General features: G+C 39.6%; 2 protein-coding genes across 7 annotated transcripts in view; both read left to right on the top strand.

The window, feature by feature from the left end:
• map4k5 (mitogen-activated protein kinase kinase kinase kinase 5) overlaps positions 1-5656 on the top strand; it is a 42004-nt gene extending 36348 nt beyond the window's left edge. For all 5 annotated transcript variants that reach the window (XM_036574610.1, XM_036574609.1, XM_036574608.1 and 2 more), the window contains 2 exons: positions 1889-1944; positions 4580-5656. In XM_036574610.1, coding sequence (XP_036430503.1) covers positions 1889-1944; positions 4580-4667 — 144 coding nt within the window. In that variant the 3' untranslated portion in view covers positions 4668-5656. The remainder of the gene's footprint in view (positions 1-1888; positions 1945-4579) is intronic.
• A 907-nt stretch (positions 5657-6563) lies between these two features.
• On the top strand, positions 6564-21616 carry cdkl1 (cyclin-dependent kinase-like 1 (CDC2-related kinase)). Of its 2 annotated transcripts, XM_036574613.1 has the most exons (10): positions 6564-7450; positions 8382-8605; positions 11891-12012; positions 13810-13882; positions 14364-14454; positions 16424-16624; positions 18274-18356; positions 19233-19289; positions 19421-19582; positions 20338-21616. In XM_036574613.1, exons 2-10 carry the CDS (start codon positions 8438-8440, stop codon positions 20437-20439), a joined length of 1059 nt encoding a protein of 352 aa, XP_036430506.1. In that variant the 5' UTR covers positions 6564-7450; positions 8382-8437; the 3' UTR covers positions 20440-21616. The 2 variants fall into 2 exon arrangements, with proteins under 2 accessions (XP_036430506.1, XP_036430505.1); XM_036574612.1 differs by lacking the exon at positions 6564-7450 and having other exon boundaries at positions 7494-8605.
• Positions 21617-22170: the final 554 nt, after the last annotated feature.

Below are 22170 nucleotides of genomic sequence, written 5' to 3'. Positions count from 1 at the left end.
TTGTATGATTTCTGGCTTTAACACATCCAAATGTGACATCCAGTGAAAAGTTTTTAGTAAATATTTGATTGTCGGTTATGTTAGTGTGGGTGGGTGTGCAAGACACGGTGTGTATGTAGGTGGGTGGTGTGTGTTTTTGAGGTGTCACCCTACACACCATGTGTCATGTTCAGATGATTCACCTGATAACCATCATCTGAACAATAAAAGACCAGAGATCACCAGGAGGTGAACCCCTCTTATGAAAGCCAATACTGTGTGTGTGTGTGTGTGTGTGCGCGCGTTTCAGTGAGTGAAGGAATATGAAGGGCGGTGTGTGTTTTTAGATGACAATGTCAGAGGTGATGTAAAATTGATGTCCAATCAGAAAGCAGCAGCTGCTCAGAGAGAGATGGATTAAATAATTCAGCTGTTTTTCTCCTCTATGATGCACCTGAAAGGCTCTCAGCACCCACAGTATTCCAGTCTGTGCGCTTGACTGCACGTGTGTGTAAGAGAGAGAGAGAATAGCTGGCCACCTGGGACTTGTCTGTCTTGCAGGATAAGCCGGTCAGGTGTTACACCAGCACTGTCACCTTGTGTAATTGCTTGCTTGTGCGTGTGTGCGCACATGCTTGTATGCGCAAGATAAATTAAGAGGGAGGATGTTGTGCTATAACAAAGTCAAGTTCATCTGCTGGAGCACTGAACTTGACTTTGTTATAGCACTAACAGAATGGTGTGTTTGCATTGTTCTGAAAAATCAGAATGTCAAAATACGTATGAAGCATCAAGCGTCACAAATGTGTAAGTCAGATTTTTGACTACGGAGTCAAATTTATTACCAGTTCATTGGAGCGCTTAGGTTGCTCAGTTACCAAAATCAGTATGTGGAATAATGTGGTTTCTTTCAGGTCCTTGTGCCTTAAGAGATTCTTCAATTCTCATCTGATTAATAAGCATCTGCTTCTAAAATGTAACAAGAGAAAAGCAGCGACTTTACTAATAATAAGAATGTCTGTAGTATTTTGTGAATTGTGGTGGGGAGAATAATTAGATTTTATTATTGAGGCTGAGTTCTATTAAGTCTTTGTTACTTTATTGTAAACTGAGATGTGTACATTGTTTCCAAGGCTGGACATCACTCTATCCCTAACCCCTTCTTATCTTATTGTGTTTTTTTTGTTCAGTTTTGTTCATGCCACATTGTCAGTATATTTTGTTCCTTGCTTGCATTCACTTTAGTGGCATATTTATGTGCAGGGTACAGCTGCACAATATATTGTTTCTTAATTGTTATCATGAGGGGTGTCTGATGATATTGGAATCATATGTGTGTCAGCAGATTTTTGCTTTAAAAATATATTGTCATTGAACAGATCAAAACGATGTTTTATTGTACTCTGGAAGAGCAGATTATTTAGGAGATGCTGGGCTACTGTGCTAAAATGTCTGCATTTTATTACTGCATTTACAAGCCTCTTCAAATAAGTGTTACATTCTTTTCTGTAATGCTAATCCAAGTAGAGCTAGTCCCAGTTTCTTATAAATGTTTATCTGTATCCACATTGGCGGGTATGTATGTGCATAAAAAAAATTGGATATCTGCATCTGCCCATAATTTCCATATTCCTCCATATTCATCAGTATTCCATCCCTAGTTATCACTGTATGGCCTCTGCAATACTAATATTTCAAGACTGCAAAATGCAAATGAGCGCTCTAACAAATCACAATTTTGGGGTACTGTGAGCATCCTGGCCAATGTCAAGGCAACAAAATGTGGCAAATAATTTTGGAAGAAATAATGCAGACCACCCATCAAGAGGTTTAAATATACATCGTAATTTTGGAGTTGATATTGCAGAGCTCCACCTGTTCATTAATGCATCTGTCCACTTGCCCGCAGGTAACACAGGAGATTTGTGACCCAAGCAGAGTGTTTAGACTGCTAGGATCAGACAGGTAACACACTCTCTCTCTCTCTCTCTCTCTCTCTCTCTCTCTCTCTCTCATCCTCCCTCTGCCCCTTGCTTAATCTGTTTGTATGCAGCTGTCTATCACTCACCCACCCATTCATACATTATTCCCAGTGGCAAGTGCTTCATAGTTCACTCTGTTTCATCATCACCTGGAAACACTTTAACACCCCCGCCTTTTCCACCCCCATGTCTCCTATCCTCTGGGAGCCAGTGGTTTCCCTTACTGCTTCTGTTTCTATGGTGAGCTAGGCACACTGGGCTCTGGGTGAGTGTGAGCACGTACGATGCAAGGCTTAAATTTAAATCTCAGTAAAACTTGTTTCATGGCCAAATAGGAGGACTTTTGGTTGGTTCACATTATTATTATTCCAATAAAACAAAACCTATCAGTTCAGAGTCTACACCATTGTGCACATATCAAAAATGAAGTGATGTCATGCAGAATATTAAAATAGCTGGTAGCCAAATTATCAGAGAGGTCCATCAGATTTGATCATGAGCCAGTATTTAAACACACTATAAAAAGTAACTTATTTTACAGCAGAGTAATCTTACCTAAATTGTACAGTTACATTATCTATGTAAACACACAAACACAAATAGTGATTAGCACTTGGTACCAGCTGATACTCTATTAAAAACTGATGGAATTGGAGGTGGCCAAAAAAAATTGGCATTTCTAGTTAAATTGCTTAAATTTAAATTTAAGTTGATACCTGAAGACTATGTTTTAAAGAGTCATTGTGTATATTAAGCTAGCATGCAATATTTCACCAACCAAAAATATCCAGCTGGCAGCGGTCCTGTTGTCAAAACTGACCACTGATGAGGGGCTGCAGCAGAATACACTGAAAAGACCATAAGGGTCATACAGTCTCAAAGCTTTATCTGTGTCTTTTCAACCATTGGGTTCCCTATGTGCAGCTAGTTCTGGAGGAAAATAATGTCAGTGTTGGAGTACAGTGTGGGAGGAGACAGTATCTATTACAAACACACACATTCTCCTCTGTGTCAGAGCTCTGGTAGGTTGCACTCATCCATTGTGAAACAGGTGCGCTGGCCCTAGGCCCCAAGGCTTTGGCCTCTGCCCGGTTAAGAAATGAGTCTCGTTCTCACAACCTACATAGTCTGTTTCTGCACAGCGCCATAAATTCTCAGCGCATATTGGTCAGCCCAAGCATGAGCACTGTTAGCCCCACTTTTGCTCATAGGCGTGATTTGGCGGTCTCTTCTGGTACTTACATGCTTCATGCACTTACACATTCTGTCCCTAGACTCTATGTTTTATTCACTGTGACATGGGCAGTGCCAGGCTGGTGTGTCTGTGTGTGTGTCTGTGTGCTGTAATTTCATCTGATGCCCTGTGCCCGCTGCCTCCCCCTCTCATCTATCTCCCTCTGTTGAGGACACGACCAGCCGCACAGAGCCAGAAGCTCAGAGAAAGTGTCTTAGTATTACTGTTCATCTGTTCTCTTTCTGCGTACAGCCCCAATTCCAAAAGAGTTAGGACAGTATGTGAAATGCTAATAAAAACAGAAAGCAGTGATCAGTAAATTCTATTTTACCTGAAATTGAACATGTTACAAAAACAATATTTTATGTTTTTCCCTATGAATTTTGTTTTTTTGTAAATATGCACTATCTATATTACAAATCTGATGCCTGCTACACAGTCCAAAAAGGGTTGGAACAGGAGCATGTTTAACACTGTTACACACCTTTCCTTCTAACAGCCTTTAATAAATGTTTGGAAATTGAAGATACCAATTGATCAGCTTTTAAAAGAGGAATTTTTTTGTCAATCTTCTGTTATGGAAGTCTTCAGCTGTGCTACCCTACAGGGCCTTTGTAGTTGTATTTTTAGCTTAAGACACGTTTTCAATGGGAGACAGCTGTAGGACTGCAAGCAGGCCTGTCTTGCACTCTCTGATTACGCAGCCCTGCTGTGTAGCTTGTGCAAAACATTGCTTGCAGTCATATTCAAACAAGCATGGGTGTCCCTGAAAAAGACAGCGTCTATAAGGCAGCTTATGTTGCTCCAAAACATGTTGAGCGTTAATGGTGCTTTCACAGATGTGCAGGTTACCCACTAACACTCCCCATAGCATGACAGACTTTATGCTGATACCAATCTGAGTGGTCCTTTACTTCTTTGGCTCATAGAACATGACGTCCGTTATTTCCATAAATATTATGATTTATAAAGAGCCTCGACCCATCCTTGCTCGTGAAGGGCTAGACCTTTCCTGGATGCTTCTTTTATATCCAAGCATAATTGCATCATCTGTTTAAGAGTGTGTGGGGTGGGGTGTTGGTACTGTGTTGGAAGCATCAATTTCAGAACAAGCGTGTATTTATAAAAATAAACAATGACATTGAGAAGGAAAAACGTTACATATGTTGTCTTTGTACTGTTTTACGTAAAGTAGATTTATAAATCACTGTTTTCTGTTTTTATTTACATTTTACCCACTGCCTCTGTTGGGTCAATTTTGGAATTGTGTTTGTAAATTTCTGCCTCTCCCTTCCTCTTTTCTCGCTCTTTTCCTTTCTTATTCTCTTTTCTAACCTTTGCTCCTCCAAGCATTAATGTATGCTGTTTTTTATTGTTTTTTTAGGGTGGTGGTTTTGGAGAGCAGGCCCACAGATAATCCGACTGCTCTCAGCAACCTCTACATCCTGGCGGGCCATGAGAACAGTTACTAGCCTGTTATTACGTATATGCTGATAGTACTCAATGACTTAGCCACTGCAGCTGCCATTATGGATCCATAGCTGCCTAGCAATGGACTCCTCTCTGGCACTATGCTTGGTGAGCAGAACTGTTCTCCTTTAAGAAACAGTTTAAAGGCAGTGAGTGAGTGCAGTGCTCCAGATTGTGTCTTATTATATCTCTGAATGGTTTCTCAGAGCTGCCCAATGCCATGCATCTTTCTGCCTCTGTTATTGGCTAATGGGTATTTAAATCAGACCAAACGCAGCAGTGTAATGGTTCAGATTCCAGCAAGTGTAATAAATAGCAGAGCTGCCCGCAATACTCTTCAGCAACGGGAATATTAAACAACGGTGATACTGCAAAAAAAAAAACGATACTATGAAGTGCCTTTTGTAGGGGACTGTTGGGTGTGCTTAACTAAACTCTTTAAGAAACAGGACCTCCTGTGTGTCTAACTCAGTATGCAACTAATGCATGCTCAAAATGAACTTTACCATGTTAATTCTCATCTAGGGCCGGAATTAAATTTTTCAAACTGTTATTGGGAGTATTTACTAGGAATGGGATATTGTAAGGAGAGTGAGGGCTTTTGGAGCATCAGCTATTTAAATGTAATTTATTGAGCTGTAGCCACATTGTAGTTTAAATTAAATGCTACCCAGAGGGCACCAGCTGCTCCTCTTAACCAGAGCAGAACTCAGCATGGCTACATCCTTATTTTACTGCTATGTAATAAAGTCCCTCCTACTCTCACGCTTGGTTACATTTTAGAATGCGGTTATGATGTAAAATGGTTATCTTTTTTTTTTTAATCTTTTATTCAATATTTGCACCATGTAAGCACTTTTGTACATTGATGTTTTTGTATTTAAGAATGACAAAACATGGGAGATGCTAGGTTTTTATGACTTGCAGAGTATTTCCATGGCTTCAGTTCTAATGTATGCCGTTTTTGTAATAAAAAAAGGACTGTTAATGATTCAGTGTCATTATGTTAATTCAAATCTCATGTTCCATAAGTATGATTTAAAGTTAAATTATTAAATTAAAATGTGATCCTACACAAGGAACTTTAGATTTCTTTGGGATTTTGATTTGTTCTGTAGGTACATAAGTCATATTTTGTGTTGGACACATTTGAATATACATGCACACCAATTTGCAGCTGTATTTAATCCATTCAGTGGTTGCAGAATTGTTTGTCACAGTTGGTTGGCAGTAATACAACGTGAAAACTTAAACACTGTGCTCTTCATGTTCCATTCTTAATTCATGACTGCTGCTAATGCTGAAGGAAGACTGGGTTTGATGGTTTAGGTAGTTTTCAAACTCCGTTTCTGAGAGCTGCAGCGCAACACAGCTGAGAGTTATTCCAGCTGATCTAACTCAGTGACCAAAGTAGACTGTTTACTAACAAATTTTTTGACAATGCCATGTCATTTCAAAATGACTTACATGATGCAGATGACATCCCAGGTAGCAAGAGGATAGTGAGCCACTGTTGGCCCATTGACTGCAAAGCTGGTGTCCCACTGGCTTTCTGCTCAGCATTTTCTGGGTGGCCCACTGATAGTTGAGCAGAGTCTGAGGCAAAATGCCACTTTTCAGTGCTCATTTTCCACTCACACTCCAATTTACTTTTTTCACTCATCTTTTTTCATTCATCTTCAATTTTTTTTTCTCTCAATTGTTTGTAGTATTTGTCTTATCAAACCAGCGGTCCGATATATGTTTGCTATATGTAATCACTGAACATAAATATATGTCCAGTACTGTATGTTTTTACTCCTTTTTAAATTTTCAGTCCTCTAAATCCTCAATCCTTGTCCTGGAGGTCTGCACTGCTCGTTATGGTGTTTTTCCTCCTGCAACACATCTGATTCAACTAATAATGTAATTAACAAGCCATTCCTGAGTTTAGAGTGCGTTTGTTAGAACAGAGAGAGCAATAAAACGTACAGAGGAGGTGGCCTCCTGGACCAGGGTTGAGAACCACTGTTCTTGAGTGTACTGTGGATCATGCATCTACTGACCACACTCGTGCTTGTCTGCCCTCTTCACAAGTTGTAAATATTTTAATATTAATTAGTTCCCTTTTTATGCTGAGCTAGTTTGACAGTAAAAGATTCTATACCACTGAACTGCAGTGACTGAGCTTGGCTTTATATTTTCTCTGCTGCTTCATAAACACGCCGCTTAAGCAACAGCGTGTTGCTGTGCAGATTGTAAACCACAGGAAGGTGGAGTCTACGCGCGGGTTTCTGTGGAAACCAAGTGCGTGATGTTTTTTTTTTCTTCGTAAGTTCTACCCGTATTGCGAAAGGCACCGCCCCTGCGCTGTGATTGGCTGATAGTAATCCTTCTCTTGCGCACCGATTGGCTGGGAGTAATTAGAAGTCGCAACAGTGTCCTGTGAACACGAACATCTAACCAATCGTAGCGCAGGAGTGCGGGCTCTGTCGGAATACGGGTGAGGGAAAAAAAAACGCGGACAGCAAGTAACGCTCCTTCCGCGTGCGAAACTCCGACTCTTTGTCCACTCACACACCTCCCAAACACTCACCAAGCCCAAACACACACAGGGACAAACAGCTCTCCTCCACAGGTTTCACCTTCAGCAGCAGCAGCAGCTCCGAGCGCCCCGATCAGCAGCAGCCGCTGTGCAGCCATCACACACGAGTCCCTCAGACCCCTTTGACTCAGCTTTGAAAATCTTGGAGAAGTGACGACGAACTTGTTTTTTCTTCCATTTGTGTGGACCATACCTTTTAAGGTAGGCCATTTTAAGCTTTTAAGTGTTTTTTGCTTTGTATTGATCTAAATCTTTAGTGCTGAATGAACCTACACATTGTCTCGGTCTGTATGATTCCAGTTTGATATCAGACTTAAGTGAACATTGTAGAAGTTAATTCTACACTGATGGTGTTGATGGTCTTTGAGCACTGAAACACTGTACAAGCCCATTAACAGCCCCTTCCTCCATTAGAGGTAGTTAGAGCAGGAAAACACGAACCTTTGCAGGACCAGGACTGAAAGCTACTGCTGTAGATGCAGGTTTGACTATAAGAACTGATTCGAGTCCACGCGTTAATTCAACACTGCCGTTACAAACGCAGCGCTATGTTAGTTAATCCGTTTCCAATCCATTTATGGACTGTATACTGACTATGTATGATCCATATATTATGCATATATGACCAATATTTGATACTTAGATATAGGTACACTACATAGGCCTATATGACCATATGCCTGACCCTTTATGATATATGTGCATGTATGGCTATACATCAGATTCCCATATGAGGGGCTGAACCGGAGCGCGTTACGTAACGCGAGCGCCGCGTGGAAAAGTCCGCGGAGGTTAAATGATCTTTAGTGAAACACAGAAGCGCTTTCCGCTCCCAACACCCGCCCAGGAGCCTGATAGTGATCGCGGCCCCGGGATCCGTGCTGGGGGAAAGATCCTGAGATAAAGAGCAGCTGATCTGTTCTTCTGGACGGACTCCTGATTTTATCACGTGCTTTAAAACACTCACTGTAATGAAAACCGCGGGCGAGAAGTCTATTGTCTTAGCAAAATTACTAAGTGGTCTAATATACCGAGGCTGGTCCAGGCACGGACAGGTCGCCCATGACCTCCAGTTCCAGGTTCTCAGGAATAAAGGCAGCTCATGTCGCGCGTTTAATGATGTGCTTTTCAGACTGGTCGGTGGATGGTGTGCGCGCGCGCTCCTGGACTGTGCTGGCCAACTCCAGCATGGAGAAGTACGAGAAGATCGGAAAGATCGGCGAGGGCTCGTACGGAGTCGTGTTCAAGTGCAGGAACAAAGACACGGGTCAGGTCGTGGCCATCAAGAAGTTCGTGGAGTCCGAGGACGATCCAGTGATCAAGAAGATCGCGCTCAGAGAGATCCGCATGCTGAAGGTAAAGGGATGGAGGGATGGGGTTAAAGGGATACTCCGGCGGGTTTTCAGCCTCATCTCTATCTGCTGCTTCTTGAAATTACCACAGACGATAGCAGCAGAGCACAGAAAAGCGGTCTAAATTATGGTCTGTAATCAGTCAGAAGCTACCGCTGCAGCTGATAGAAATTAGGTTGAAAAACGCTGAAATATTTATTAAAACACTGCATGGAAAACCGAAAAGTAGCTAATGTTCATAAAAGGGCTGTGGGAGTTTATATATCACTATTGTATAATAGTGGGAGTTTATATCACTCTTTTATAACAGTGAGAGTTTGTATCACTCATATCACTGTGGGAGTTTACATGTCACTCATATCACTGTGGGATCAAATATCACTCTTATGTTACAGTAGGAGTTTATATATCACTCTTATATCATAGTAGGAGTTTATATATCACTCTTATATCATAGTAGGAGTTTATATATCACTCATATCATAGTAAGAGTACATATGTAACCTTTTATCACTGATGCTTTTTACATCACTCATATCACTGTGTGAGTGTATACCACTCAAATCACAGTGAGAGTTTATATCACTCTTCTGTCACTGTGGGAGTTTATATATCACTCTTGTATCACTGAGGCAGTTTACATCACTCTTATATCACTGTGGGAGTTTATATATCACTCTTGTATTACTGTGGGAGTTTACATCACTCCTATATCCCTGTGAGAGTTTAAATATCACTCTTATATCTGTGAGAGTTTAAATATCACTCTAATATCTCTGTGAGAGTTTAAATATCACTCTAATATCTCTGTGAGAGTTTAAATATCACTCTAATATCTCTGTGAGAGTTTAAATATCACTCATATCTGTGAGTTTAAATATCACTCATATCTGTGAGAGTTTAAATATCACTCATATCTGTAGAGTTTAAATATCACTCATATCTGTGAGTTTAAATATCACTCATATCTGTGAGGTTTAAATATCACTCATATCTGTGAGAGTTTAAATATCACTCATATCTGTGAGTTTAAATATCACTCTTATATCTGTGAGAGTTTAAATATCACTCATATCTGTGAGTTTAAATATCACTCTTATATCTGTAGAGTTTAAATATCACTCATATCTGTGAGAGTTTAAATATCACTAATATCTCTGAGAGTTTAAATATCACTCTAATATCTCTGTGAGAGTTTAAATATCACTCTTATATCTGTGAGAGTTTAAATATCACTCTAATATCTCTGTGAGAGTTTAAATACTCTTAATCGGAGAGTTTAAATACTCTATATCTCTGAGAGTTTAAATATCACTCTAATATCTCTGTGAGAGTTTAAATATCACTCTTATACCTGTGAGAGTTTAAATATCACTCTAATATCTCTGAGAGTTTAAATATCAATCTTATATCTATGAGAGTTTAAATATCACTCTAATATCTCTGAGAGTTTAAATATCATATCTGTGAGAGTTTAAATATCACTCTAATATCTCTGAGAGTTTAAATATCACTCTTATATCTGTGAGAGTTTAAATATCACTCTTACATCACTATGGGAGTTTACATGTCATTCTTATATCGCATCAGGAGTTTATATCACTCTTCACTCACTGTTAGCACTCATTTATCCCCTTAAACTGGAACTTCAGTTCGTCAATCTCATTACTACATAGTAGTTACTGAAGAATGTATAGTAGTTACTGTGTAATACAACTTAAGATTAAAAGCTGAATAAAACTTCTCTGCAGTTTCATACTCAATTAGTTAATATATAGTGTATGCACATGTTTATATCGGTGTTAAAGTTTGGATTTTTTATTTACAATCTCGCAGTGTGAGAGCTTGTGTGTGTAAGCTTTGGTAGGTTCTAAACTCACTTAGTAGAGTTTGTCCAAAACAAAACCGTCTCATTAATAAAAAAAGGCTGGAGGGGTGGTGTGTTGTGTTACATAGAAAAAGAAAAGAAAAAAAAGCAGTTCTTAATGTCTGGTACTTCCTGTTCACTGAGATTCCATGAACACACTGCCCTTGATGTGTTTGCGTGTGAGAGAAGGTGATTAAACAGCTCTGTTCCATAAGAGTGAATCTACCTTCATTTCTGCACTTTCACTTGCTTTGCTATCAGTTATTAGTCGTACACAGAAAGTCTAAATGCACAGGTTCTAAACATTGTTTCAGCTGAGCTGTTCTCCTGTTTTAGAACAAACTGGGAAAAGCTTGGCTTTCTGTTAAAGAAGAGAACGCTTATCTTCAAAAATAAATCAGTGTTAAAAAAGAGGACACTTCTTTTCACAGGCTGTTTAGGTTTTAAAGGGAATTCCATCAATTTTTCAAAATTTATGCATGAACAAATGGTTAAGATGGAAACAAAGTCATTCAGAGTGGTTTGACGTGAAATGCTCTGTTTTATAGAAACCTACCAAATCAGACTTGTTCACAGTGGTGGTGAGAGGAACCAGCCGTCTGGTTCCAGGTTAACGGCTCTAAAAGCTATCCCACGAAAGTGTTATTACAGGAAATGGTTACAAACACACGGCCTGATGCCTGAGACATTGTTTTATGGTAGTTCTGCTATGCAGTTTGGGCTTAAACCTTATTTTTAAAACAGACACTTATAGTGGAGAGATACATGAAGGGCATTGTAAGGCAAAATAGTCTCTAAAGAAAACTTTTTTCAGGTTTACTGCTATTTATCTGTAGGTTCACTAGTCAGTTTGGACCCTGTCTATTTGTGTTGCAGACAACCCCTGATTCCCGTCACCACCACTGTAAAGAAATCTAGTCTAGAATGGAACATTACACTTCAAACCACTCTGAATAACCTTGAATCAGACAGAAATTGTGAGAAATTGGTATATTCCTCTTTCAACACTGACGTTTAGGTTGTAAACGTCACATGTTCTGTGGTTTATAGTGTAGTAGTTATAATCCTCTTAGTTATGACGGATAAGTGAACTGTCTCCTAGAGATGTGGACTTTGGTTTGGAGTGTGTTTGGACCCTGGGCAGTGTGAATGTGTGTGAGCAGGTTTAACTGTTTAATGTTAGAATCGTAAAGTGGAAGCTGCTTTAAATAGGGCAGTGGATGGTGACCTGTTGCCATTGGAGATGTTGTGTGTGGCCTCTGTGATTTTACGATGCCTGTCAGATAAGACATGCAGCAGCTTGCCTCTGTCCACACACACACACACACACAAACTCATGTGAATATGCGGATGTTCCTTTATGACTACAGAACCAAAGTGACCAAAGCATCTCTGACAGCAGGTGTGTGTTTGTGTCTATAGCAACTCAAGCACTGTAACCTGGTGAACCTGATAGAAGTGTTCCGGAGGAAGCGGAAGCTGCACCTGGTGTTCGAATACTGCGACCACACAGTCCTAAACGAGCTCGATAGATACCCCAGAGGGTGAGTGCCCCCCACACACACTCACACAAACTCGCACAAGATGCTGTGATGAAAAGTGCCTGTGCTCATTTTTCTGCCCCTTTCTCCTTTCCACACAAACAGCCATATTGTTTCTCTGTTGCTGTGGTGGCCAGACACGTTTGTTGTGGAATGTTTACAGCAGTGTGTTCCCAGAATGCTTTGCTGGCTGACCGCATCCAAATAGCCCAGTGTAGTGCACTTGTGAAGAGCCCATAAAAATAACTCAGACAATGCTAGCTTCAGTCTCTAGTGCATTTACTTCACATCGTAGCTCAAAGGATGTTGGGAAATGGTTTCCTGTTTCACTTGTTTATCAAAAGTAATAAAAATGTTTGTACACTTTTAAAGGACCAATATGCCACATTTTGCTTGTTTTTTACCATTGAGGTCCACGTCTGAGTGATCTTTTAGATCAAATTTTGGTTCCTCAAAGAACCTTTCATTCTTTTTGTAAATGAGATGTGAGTGTGAAGAACCTTTTTAAACTTCGTAAAGTTTCTATACCAGGTTTTTTGTAAAACTGTACATCCAAGCCGAGAAACATTTTAAAACCTTTATTTTTAAGAGCAAAACAAAGAGTGTGCTCTGCACATATTTTCACAAGGACAGATTTATGAGGGTTTCTTGAACTTCCCATTGGAACGGTCGCTTCGTTCCAATGCCTAAGATTATTAATGGCTAGGCAGAAATGTAGCCTTTATACGCCTCCAAGAGAAAGGCTTGTTTCACTCAATAAGTCTCTTAGCATATTTATTGCTTGTCAAACAAATGAAACATGGGGTTATTTACCTATATGTTGGACTTGTCCTGTAATAAGGAGGGGGAGGAGGAGGAGGAGGAGGAGGAAGAAAGGCAGGGTGCCGATAGCTAGATTTAGCTCCCTCTGTCAGAAAACAGATCTATGAGCCCAGAGTCAACAAACACATGCACACACATCCAGCAGGCTTGAATAGAGAGTGTTCTATCTGTTACTCCTATACACACACATAGATCAGCTCACAATAGTGCCTTTACATTATGTTTCACACACGCACTTACACACATTAGCACCACAGGACAGAATTAGAGGAAGGAAATGGCACATGAGAACACTCTGTTCACGGCCCATGGTACAGGGCAGGGCCAGCTAGGCCATAGCCTGACCCATTTTTTCTAGCTAAAAAACTTTCATTGACCTATTTATGTATAAAAATTAGATCTAACAGTCTTTCTAATTATTGAATTCAGCTACTTTAAGATACGCCCATTACTTACACAGGTGTTCAGTTTAATCTCCATAGAAAAGCCAATAGAATAGGACACTCTGGTGCAGCTGCATGTGATTCTAAGTTTACCATGCCCAGTGCCTAATGTTGGCTAGAGGAGTGTAAATCCCCCCCAGCTCTAGGCTGTGGAGCATTAGAACTGTGTTCTCTCTGAGTGATGGAACACCATCCAATAGCTTTGGGATGAGTTGGAGTGGCATTTGTGATCTAAAACTTATAATCCAACATCAGTACCTGACCTCACTAATTCACTGTGGCTGAATGCAATCAAATCCTCTCAGCAATGTTCTAACTTTTAGTGTAAAGCCTTTCCAGAAGAGTAGAGACTGTTACTACAGCAAAGAAGGGACAAACTCCCTATTAATATCCTTAGTTTTGGATGAATAGTTGGATGAGCAGGTGTCTACAGACTGTTGGACATATAGTTTATATTGCTGATATGAACTGATTATCTTAATTATCTATATTGCATGAAAATAGAGCTTTATAGGCTTTGCTTTTGTTTCTGCAGAGTTCCAGAGCACCTGGTTAAAAGCATCACCTGGCAAACTTTGCAGGCTGTTAACTTCTGCCATAAACAAAACGTAAGAATTTTTGTCTTCCACCTGCCCATTATTTTCAGTAGCACAAGTTAAAGGTGAATCATTTTATGGGGAAAATGAATGAGAGACTCTGTGTGCACATTTGATAGACTGTGAGTGAGAGAGAGATAGAAAGAGAGTAAGAGAGAGGGGTAGAGAGACAGTGCAAGTTGCGTGAGGTCAGGTTTCAGATTGTCGATGTTAATCTAAACGGTGTTAGTGAATTTAGAGCTGCTGTAAAAGTGGGTAAATGCTGTTCTCAGATCAGATATCTGCCCCATGATTTATCTCCAACATGAGACACACACACACACACCAGGCTCTATTCGACTCAGTCAGCAGCATTACATCAGCATACTGAACCTCTCTACAGCCATGCCAGATACAAAGCTCATGTAGGTGTTTAAAAGTGTGTCTGAAACCATAGACAACCATCAATTTTTAATTTAACACTTGTGCGTGTTGGGATGTGTGTTGTGTTTAGTGTATCCACAGAGACGTGAAGCCAGAGAATATTCTAATCACCAAACATCAGGTCATCAAGCTCTGCGACTTTGGGTTCGCAAGGATCCTCAGTATGTACAAGAACACAAACACATTTGTTCCAAAGTTTGGAATCACCGCTCAAAAGTTCAATGTTTTCAGTAATATAAATTAAATATCTGGATTCTGTTCAAGTTTGTTTTTCTAGTGACAGTATTTAGAATACAGTTGCATTTAAATTTGTAGGAAAACACTTTTAAAATACATACCCACTGAAGTTAAAATGGTAAAGCTTTCTTCTATAGTTCCCTAATGTCTAGGTATTAACCATGTAAGTTTGAGGGACAAACACCAAAGCAGATCATTATTTTGGGCAACATGACAGTAAGTTCCAAGACAGTTGAACTTAATTACACTAGAATGCCCAACAGTTTTGAGCTTTGTCATTACATATTATCAAAACAATCTGAACTGTAAAAGAATGAAGGCAATGATTTTTACTGTGGTTTTACTGGTTTCTTACCATTTAATGTAGAAAATATCTTTGTATTGTGTACTGCCATCTTCTAGCATATAAGTGTTTCTGATTTACTTTCTTGCTTTTAAACATGTGACAATAGTGAAATTATTTGGTATGTTTATACTTACCACCTTGTTACTAAAATGAAAATAATTATGATACATTTTACTATATCCTTTATTAGCTTACCCTCTAAAAACTGTTAGACATTTCAGTGTAATTTAGATAGATTGTCTTGGTAACTACATACTCCAAAAGAGAAGTGACAAAACAGCTTTTTTACAAACACTGAGGTTCCTACTAAAGCCTGAGTAGACTGATAAATCTACTATAATAAATGTGATGATCAGTTACTAATCTCACTGTTACTAAAATCTTTTGAGGGATGATAGATATGTTCACGAGTGATAGGCTTAGTGTTGTGTTGTACTCATGATGTTACATAATGTCATTAACTGAAAATCACTACCTACTGCATAGTCAAATTTGCAAGATTTTGCCATGAAACATATTAAAAGAAGAATTACATGAAGAAAACTACCAAACAGTAACAGTGAAGGGTTTTTTTCCAGCGTGCCTTATCATGACGGATTCTAAATCTGTTCTGGGTATGTTACTTTTCATATATTGCAATGAATACAATACTGAATACTTTTTCAGTATTCTGCTTAACTCTGACTACAGTTCACTACAGTACTCTACAGTTTGATAAGCTCTGTCCTGTCAGGTAAGGAGCACACCAGTCTCTCGAGAGTTCCTGTCCATTCTAGCCCACTCTTCCACTAACTTGGTGCACAGTTGGGATTGAGGTCTGGTGATTTTGCTGGTCACTGAAACTTTGCCAGAGTTCTGTCATGTCTATTGAACCAGTCACATTTAGACAACCTACGGTTGTCATCTTGAAATGTGGGAGTGTTAATGTAATGTTAGTCTCAGACCTTAAACAGAAAGTAGTAAGTGGCCTAAAGTGGACAAGAACTATCTGAAGAGATGGTGCCATCATTAAGGCAATTAGATGCCTAACCAAGTATTAGAGATGAAATTCATGCAACTATTTTTGTGCAGGGAGCTTAAGTTTTAAATAATTTGTAGGAATCTGTGAAAATTACATTTTACATGTGCGCAGAATGATTTTCAGAGCTGTAGGTCATTCATTTGTCTGAAAAGGCTGTAAAAAATTGCAGAAGTGTTATAATAAAATTAACATGCATAATGCCTCATATTAGAGATTGGCATTCAAAGGTGCAAAGCTAAAAAGCAAATGTGAACACTAATGAATGTAACATGTAAAAATGCCTTTTTTGTGTCCAATTTACAGTATTTCAGTGTCTGCTTTATAAGTTATAAATCATTATTCATATAACAAGTGATTTTGAGTACAGAACATGACAACAATGACACAATGGCCTATTACATTATACAGACAAGCAGATTTTAATTATCTACATCAAACACTGCACACACAGGACAACTGGGACACATTTCCTTAACAATGCACCATCCCTCTCTCTGTCTCTGTCACTCTCTCTGTCTGTGTGTAGCTGGGCCGTGTGATTATTATACAGACTATGTGGCTACGCGGTGGTACCGCGCTCCGGAGCTGCTGGTGGGGGACACTCAGTATGGCCCTCCGGTGGATGTATGGGCAGTGGGCTGTGTGTTTGCTGAGTTGCTCTCTGGCTCCCCCCTGTGGCCTGGCAAATCTGACGTAGACCAGTTATATCTCATCAGGAAAACATTGGGTGAGAGAAACAGCAGAAATAAAATGTAGGACAACACAAACATACATACAGTGGCCTCAAAATGTATTTGGACACTTTATATATTTAACCATTGGTAAAATTAAACACTTTTAGCACAACACCAGACTAATGCTCCTTGAGTGAAGGATGCCTGGAGAAGAATTCCAGCCAGACTACTGTAAAGCACAGAGGTCTGAGGCTGATTTTTTTTTTTACAGTGGTGTTGGTGAGCTTGTGGTCTTTGATGGGCATTCTGGATTAGAATCTGCAGAAGTCTGTAAAGAAACTGCTCAAATGAAAACAATCTGAAACACAACAGCTGCTTTTGAAAGAATTCTTTGCCAAAAAGAAAATGACAGTGTTGGAATGGACTGTTTAAAATAAATGACACTTGGTTTGACATTTTGACATAACACAATACATAACACAATAAACTTAATATATTTTTAAACATATTTAAGTTTCAATACTTTCTTTGACTCCATACTCAGATCTGTATCATACAAGTGGCCACTCGCAGCAGTAGGGGAGGCAGGGCCACCTCAACTCTGTAAAATTCTTGGACACTCGTTAGACTAAATTCAGTGGATGCGTAGCTATTTAAAAATGCAGCCAAAGGTAGATACGTGTCAGTTCAGCTACAGAACTTCATCTTCTCAACTATGTGTTGCAATAGAGCCTAGTGCGTTTCACAAACAGTGCACCTTGAGGGTAATCTGAGCTAATCAAATGTATTCTTTGTATACAAATGGTTTGATAAATAAAAAGAAACAGCTTAAACTTCCCAAGAAATGCTAATATATGAAAAACACTGGATTATGGATTCTGTGACAGGAATAGAACTTATTTTCTCTTAGACACACAGCCAAAATCTGGGATGATCAAGAAAAATCCTGAACAGGTGGCAACCTTAGAGGGAACAGCGACGGGTGGATTTTTTAAACTGCCAAGGGCAAACCTTGCAAGCAAATCTTGCAATGCGCAATGCAATGTTTTTTTTAGAAGTTTGAACATAACATGCATAATTTTAATAATTGCTTTGTCTGGCTATATGTGGTGTACATCCATGGTGCAAAGCCTTTTCTTTTTGTTGTCATTAGCTGTGTAGCCTTTAGCTTGCTAACTGACAAGCTAGCAGAGGACAGTGATGAAGTTCTATCAGCAGTTATGTATAACAGATGGAGTAGTTTGTGATCTAAAGCCCAGTAAATCGAATGTGATGGTTTTGAAATATTAAGCATTTTAAAGTAGTTTATTGCTATGTATTATAAACAGCTTAGTCCACCATTATTTTCAGGTTTGAAAAGTGAAATATGTCAGGTCACAATGATTTCTGGCTGCCGAAGTCAACATTTTGTCAACACTCGATCCCTCGGCCCTCATCTAACACACTCCACTTGAGCTAATAAACTAATAAAACAGCCCTTAAGATGGTGTCAGGGATTCACCTGAGGGAAAATGATGAGGCCAAGTGGTCAACGGCTTGTTAAAACCAGCATTGAGACTAATAGTCTGTATGGCATAAATGTCCAAATACCCTCTGGAGCCACTGTATATTCATAGTGTATTGTTTTTATGGGAGCATGTACACTGTCCATGTACATTAGCTGGTAATGAGTGCTGTGTCTGTGTTTGCGCTGTGATTGCAGGTGATTTGATCCCCAGGCATCAGCAGGTGTTCAGCAGTAACCAGTTTTTCAGTGGAGTTTGTGTTCCTGAACCACAGGAAATGGTGAGTGTCTCAGAGTGGCTTCAGCTCCAAAAAACAAGCTCACTTTGATTGATCTACAGTCAGCTAAAAGGTTATCTAGGGCTGCCGTTTATCCAGCATATACCTGATGGAGTTCACATAAATAGCAGGGAGGAATCCTGCAGCAGCTGAGGCAAAGGTGATTATGTGAGCTAAATGTGGAGCTGGGCAAAGCGACACGCTGTCTTCAGAGGTGTTTGATCTTCTGTCTACCGCAGCTCTGCATTTTTATTCCTCCCACTGAATAGAGTCTTTAAAAAATGAAAGGGTTTCTCAGCTCTCTTCAGCTAGCGCAGTGTGCTGACCTGTGTCTAATGAGATTTAGGTAGAGCTGCTGGTAGCAGCAGAAAGATACTGTACTGTGTAATAAGCACTGTATAATCATAAAAAACATAGACTGCAAAAATGCCTGATATCTCCACAAAATGTTTATGGCTTAATCCACACCAGTTCACCCTTTAAAAATTCATAATGAAAAATGAAATTTTGCCTGGTTGCATGAATTAAATAAAAATTTTTGTGTGATATTATTTATTTTTCTATTCATTTCTTTTTTTATTGATTGGTGGAAAACCATGATGTGACCTGCCAGGCCTCAGGTGTGTCAGTGTGGAATAACCCTCATTTTTTCCATCGTCCTCGGACATTTGGTCCCAACAAAGAGCCACGTACACACATATATGTTTCCACTCTGCAAACACATGGCCTTACATATGTGTGTGTATGTGACGTCACCTCAGTCCCCTGTGTGTGTGTGAGCGAGAAAAAGAAACACAAGAGAGATGACGCAGGGTGATCTCACCTCTATCCCATGTGTAAATGAGTGAGTGTGTATGTGTGTTTTTTTTCTGTGTGCAGGAGCCTCTGGAGCAGAAGTATCCAAACATCTCCTACCAGGCACTGAGTCTGATGAAGGTGAGGCCTTTGAACAGTTTAATTAAAATGACATTAAGTAAACTGAACATGGGCTCTGTAGACGGACTATATAGAATATTCAGGATCACTCACTCGCTCTTTCTCTTCCTCTGTCTCTCTCTCTCTCTCAGGGCTGTTTGCGCATGGACCCTGCTGAGAGGTTAACGTGTGAGCAGTTGTTGGAGCACCCATACTTTGACAGTCAGAGAGAGGAGACAGAGAGTGCCACACGGGAACTGGAGAGAGCGAGGAGACGAGCACAACGCCAACCCCGCAAACACCTTCCCCCGGGGGTGAGTTACCACAGCCACCACGCTGACAGAAACAGGGTGGGGGCATTAATCTGTGGTTATATATGTTTATCTGGATGACTTTTTTTTAAAGCGAGGTCCACACTTCATTCCTTCTCTCTCTACAAAACTGTAAAACTTAGATATTAGTAAAATATAGTAGTTACTGAAAAATAGGTTTTGAGATTAGTAACCTAACAACAAGCCTGCAATTTGAGGCAAGGGTCAACGTGGTCCATTAGACAAATAGGAGACAAGAAACACAAGAGAGATAAAGGAAAGATGAGGGTTTAGTTGTGGATAAACATGAGCGTTATTATCTTGGCAAATGTGTGACTTTACTGAGATTTCTGCTAAAGCTCAAGAGGAGACCAGGGTAATTATAGAATTGAAATTTTCCATTTGGTTTTATTTTTGCATGTTGATTTTTTTTTATTTCAGTTTAGTTTCACTTAGTTTTATTGGTGCATTAATAGTATAAGAGTATAATAATAGCATAGAATAAAATGTACACTACAGTAAACTGAGCTCAGCTCCAGCTTTCCTGAAAGACAAACACAGAAGAGTTCTGTCACTGTTACTGTAGTATCCAAAACTTCTCATGTAGGTCATAAAAATACATCTAAATAAAAAATATCAAATAATAAGAACTATTATTCAGCTGACCCAGGTGACCTACACAAGTGAATAGCCACAGGTTGGCCATTTGTCTACTTATAAATAATCTGAGGCACATCTCTCTCTCTATCTGTCCGCAGTACTTACCTCAGCTGACCGGCAGCAGTATCTTCCCAGCTGTGGACAACAGGAAATACTACAACAACCTGCGCAAACTCAACTACCACTTTCCCAACATCTAACACTCGTCACACTGGCATACACACTCCAGTCTGCCCCCATAAACACTTATACAAGTTCATTTTGACCTTATTGTGCTGCAGTCTCAGAGACATAAACACACACACTCCCCAGCACCTGCCCTGGTCTGCCCACTCTCAGGAAAAGAAGGCCCAGAGGTGACTTTGCTGAGTGAAAACACCTCACTCAGGGAATCTCTGTGATACAGCAGGTGTGTGTGGAGGAAAGACTGACTGCAGAGAGAAGACTCTGCACCACTGAACTGCAGCTATACTGTCAGTCTATGCACTGCTGTATTCACCCAATGTATCTTACTGTTACTGCATATGACTGTTCAGACTGTGTCTGTACTCCGAGCGTGTGTGTGTGTGTGTGTGTGTGTGTGTGTGTGAGATAGACAAGGAGCCTTGCTCTGCATGTAGATACACTGATCTGAGTGCAACACTGCCTTTCTGATTGCCAAAGTGCTGTGAGAGAGAATCACACATGGTAAAACTGTAATAACGACCCTGTTAAGTGTGAGACTAACACAGCTGTAGAGAATACAAGTAAACTATTAAGGGTATTTTAAAAATGACAGCTATAGGAATCTGATGATTCCTCTTATTTTTGTGTTTATTTTGTACTGTTTTTCTATCTCATTCAGTCTCTCTGTACTGTTAAAATCCCTGTGACAGATGCAGAGCAGGAGAACAGACATGTTCCTTCTCCATATTCACTGTCTGTGAGCCTAATCATAACTTTTTTATTCTAATTTTAAATCCTCAACATGTTAATTTCGGTGTGAATTACTGTGAATTTCTGATTCACAAAATCTTATGATTGATTTAAAATGTAATTTGAATTTTTTGCTGACAGGACACTTTTATTAGGCCTTAATTCAACAACATTGTAAACTAGTGCTAATGATTTCCTAGCCACTGACTTGCACCTAATGCCAAACCTCTGAGACACAAGCCCATCCCCAGCCCTCTTTCCACTCTCATAGCCCTCTAACTCACTTTCTTTCCCTCTGTTCCTCTGTGTAAGTAGCCTTGTGTGATATTTTGTGACTTGCGGGTGCTTTTTCAAGAGGATGAGTTTAATAGAGTAGAGGAGTCAGGATGGGAAAATGACATTCTCTCTCTCTCTCTCTTTTTTTTAAAGTAGATCTAATAAAGAAATAAAGATCTTTCAGCAGTGCAACTGTTTTGTCCCTTTGTCCTGGCTGTAGGTTAACCTGAGTGTTAAGCCTTTAAGGAACAGTCAGTACCATTGTTATACTTTGCTTACCAATTAAATACGACTTCTCTACTGTTAGTCACACGACCAGCCACAATACAAAAGGAAATAAGAAGCTATTCTGTCCAAGGACAGAACTTAATGTCTCTCAGGTGGTATAGTACATTACAGCCTTTTTATTCAGGCTGAATTCAACCCAATGACACAACCACTGAAGCATTTAGAATCACTTGTCAGATTAATAATTGCTGTTATTTTATTTATTAATACGCTGCTGTTGGAACAAAACCTTGTATATCCATTTTTGTCGTTTTTCAGTTTTTGACATAATTTCAAAATACCTGTTTCCCTTTACATTGTATGTAAATTTCACGATGAACTGATCAAAAGAAACGGCCCAAAATGACTTAGAAAAATTCTGGTTCCATTGACTTACATTACAAGTTAAGTAGGTTTTTTCCTTCTCCTGTAAAGTTATCATTTTGGAGATACAAGGTTTGTTCTGACAGCAG

This window comes from Colossoma macropomum, unplaced genomic scaffold (assembly GCF_904425465.1).
Source record: "Colossoma macropomum unplaced genomic scaffold, Colossoma_macropomum, whole genome shotgun sequence".
NCBI lineage: Eukaryota > Metazoa > Chordata > Actinopteri > Characiformes > Serrasalmidae > Colossoma > Colossoma macropomum.
This window is presented reverse-complemented; position numbering and strand designations above follow the sequence as displayed.

Bases quoted from the DNA above. Each gene is read 5' to 3' on its own strand.
- cdkl1 (XM_036574612.1), top strand. From the start codon at position 8,312: ATGACCTCCAGTTCCAGGTTCTCAGGAATAAAGGCAGCTCATGTCGCG. The intron at 8,606-11,890 runs GTAAAGGGATGG...TTGTGTCTATAG, and splicing joins GAGAGATCCGCATGCTGAAG to CAACTCAAGCACTGTAACCT. The intron at 19,290-19,420 runs GTGAGGCCTTTG...TCTCTCTCTCAG, and splicing joins AGGCACTGAGTCTGATGAAG to GGCTGTTTGCGCATGGACCC.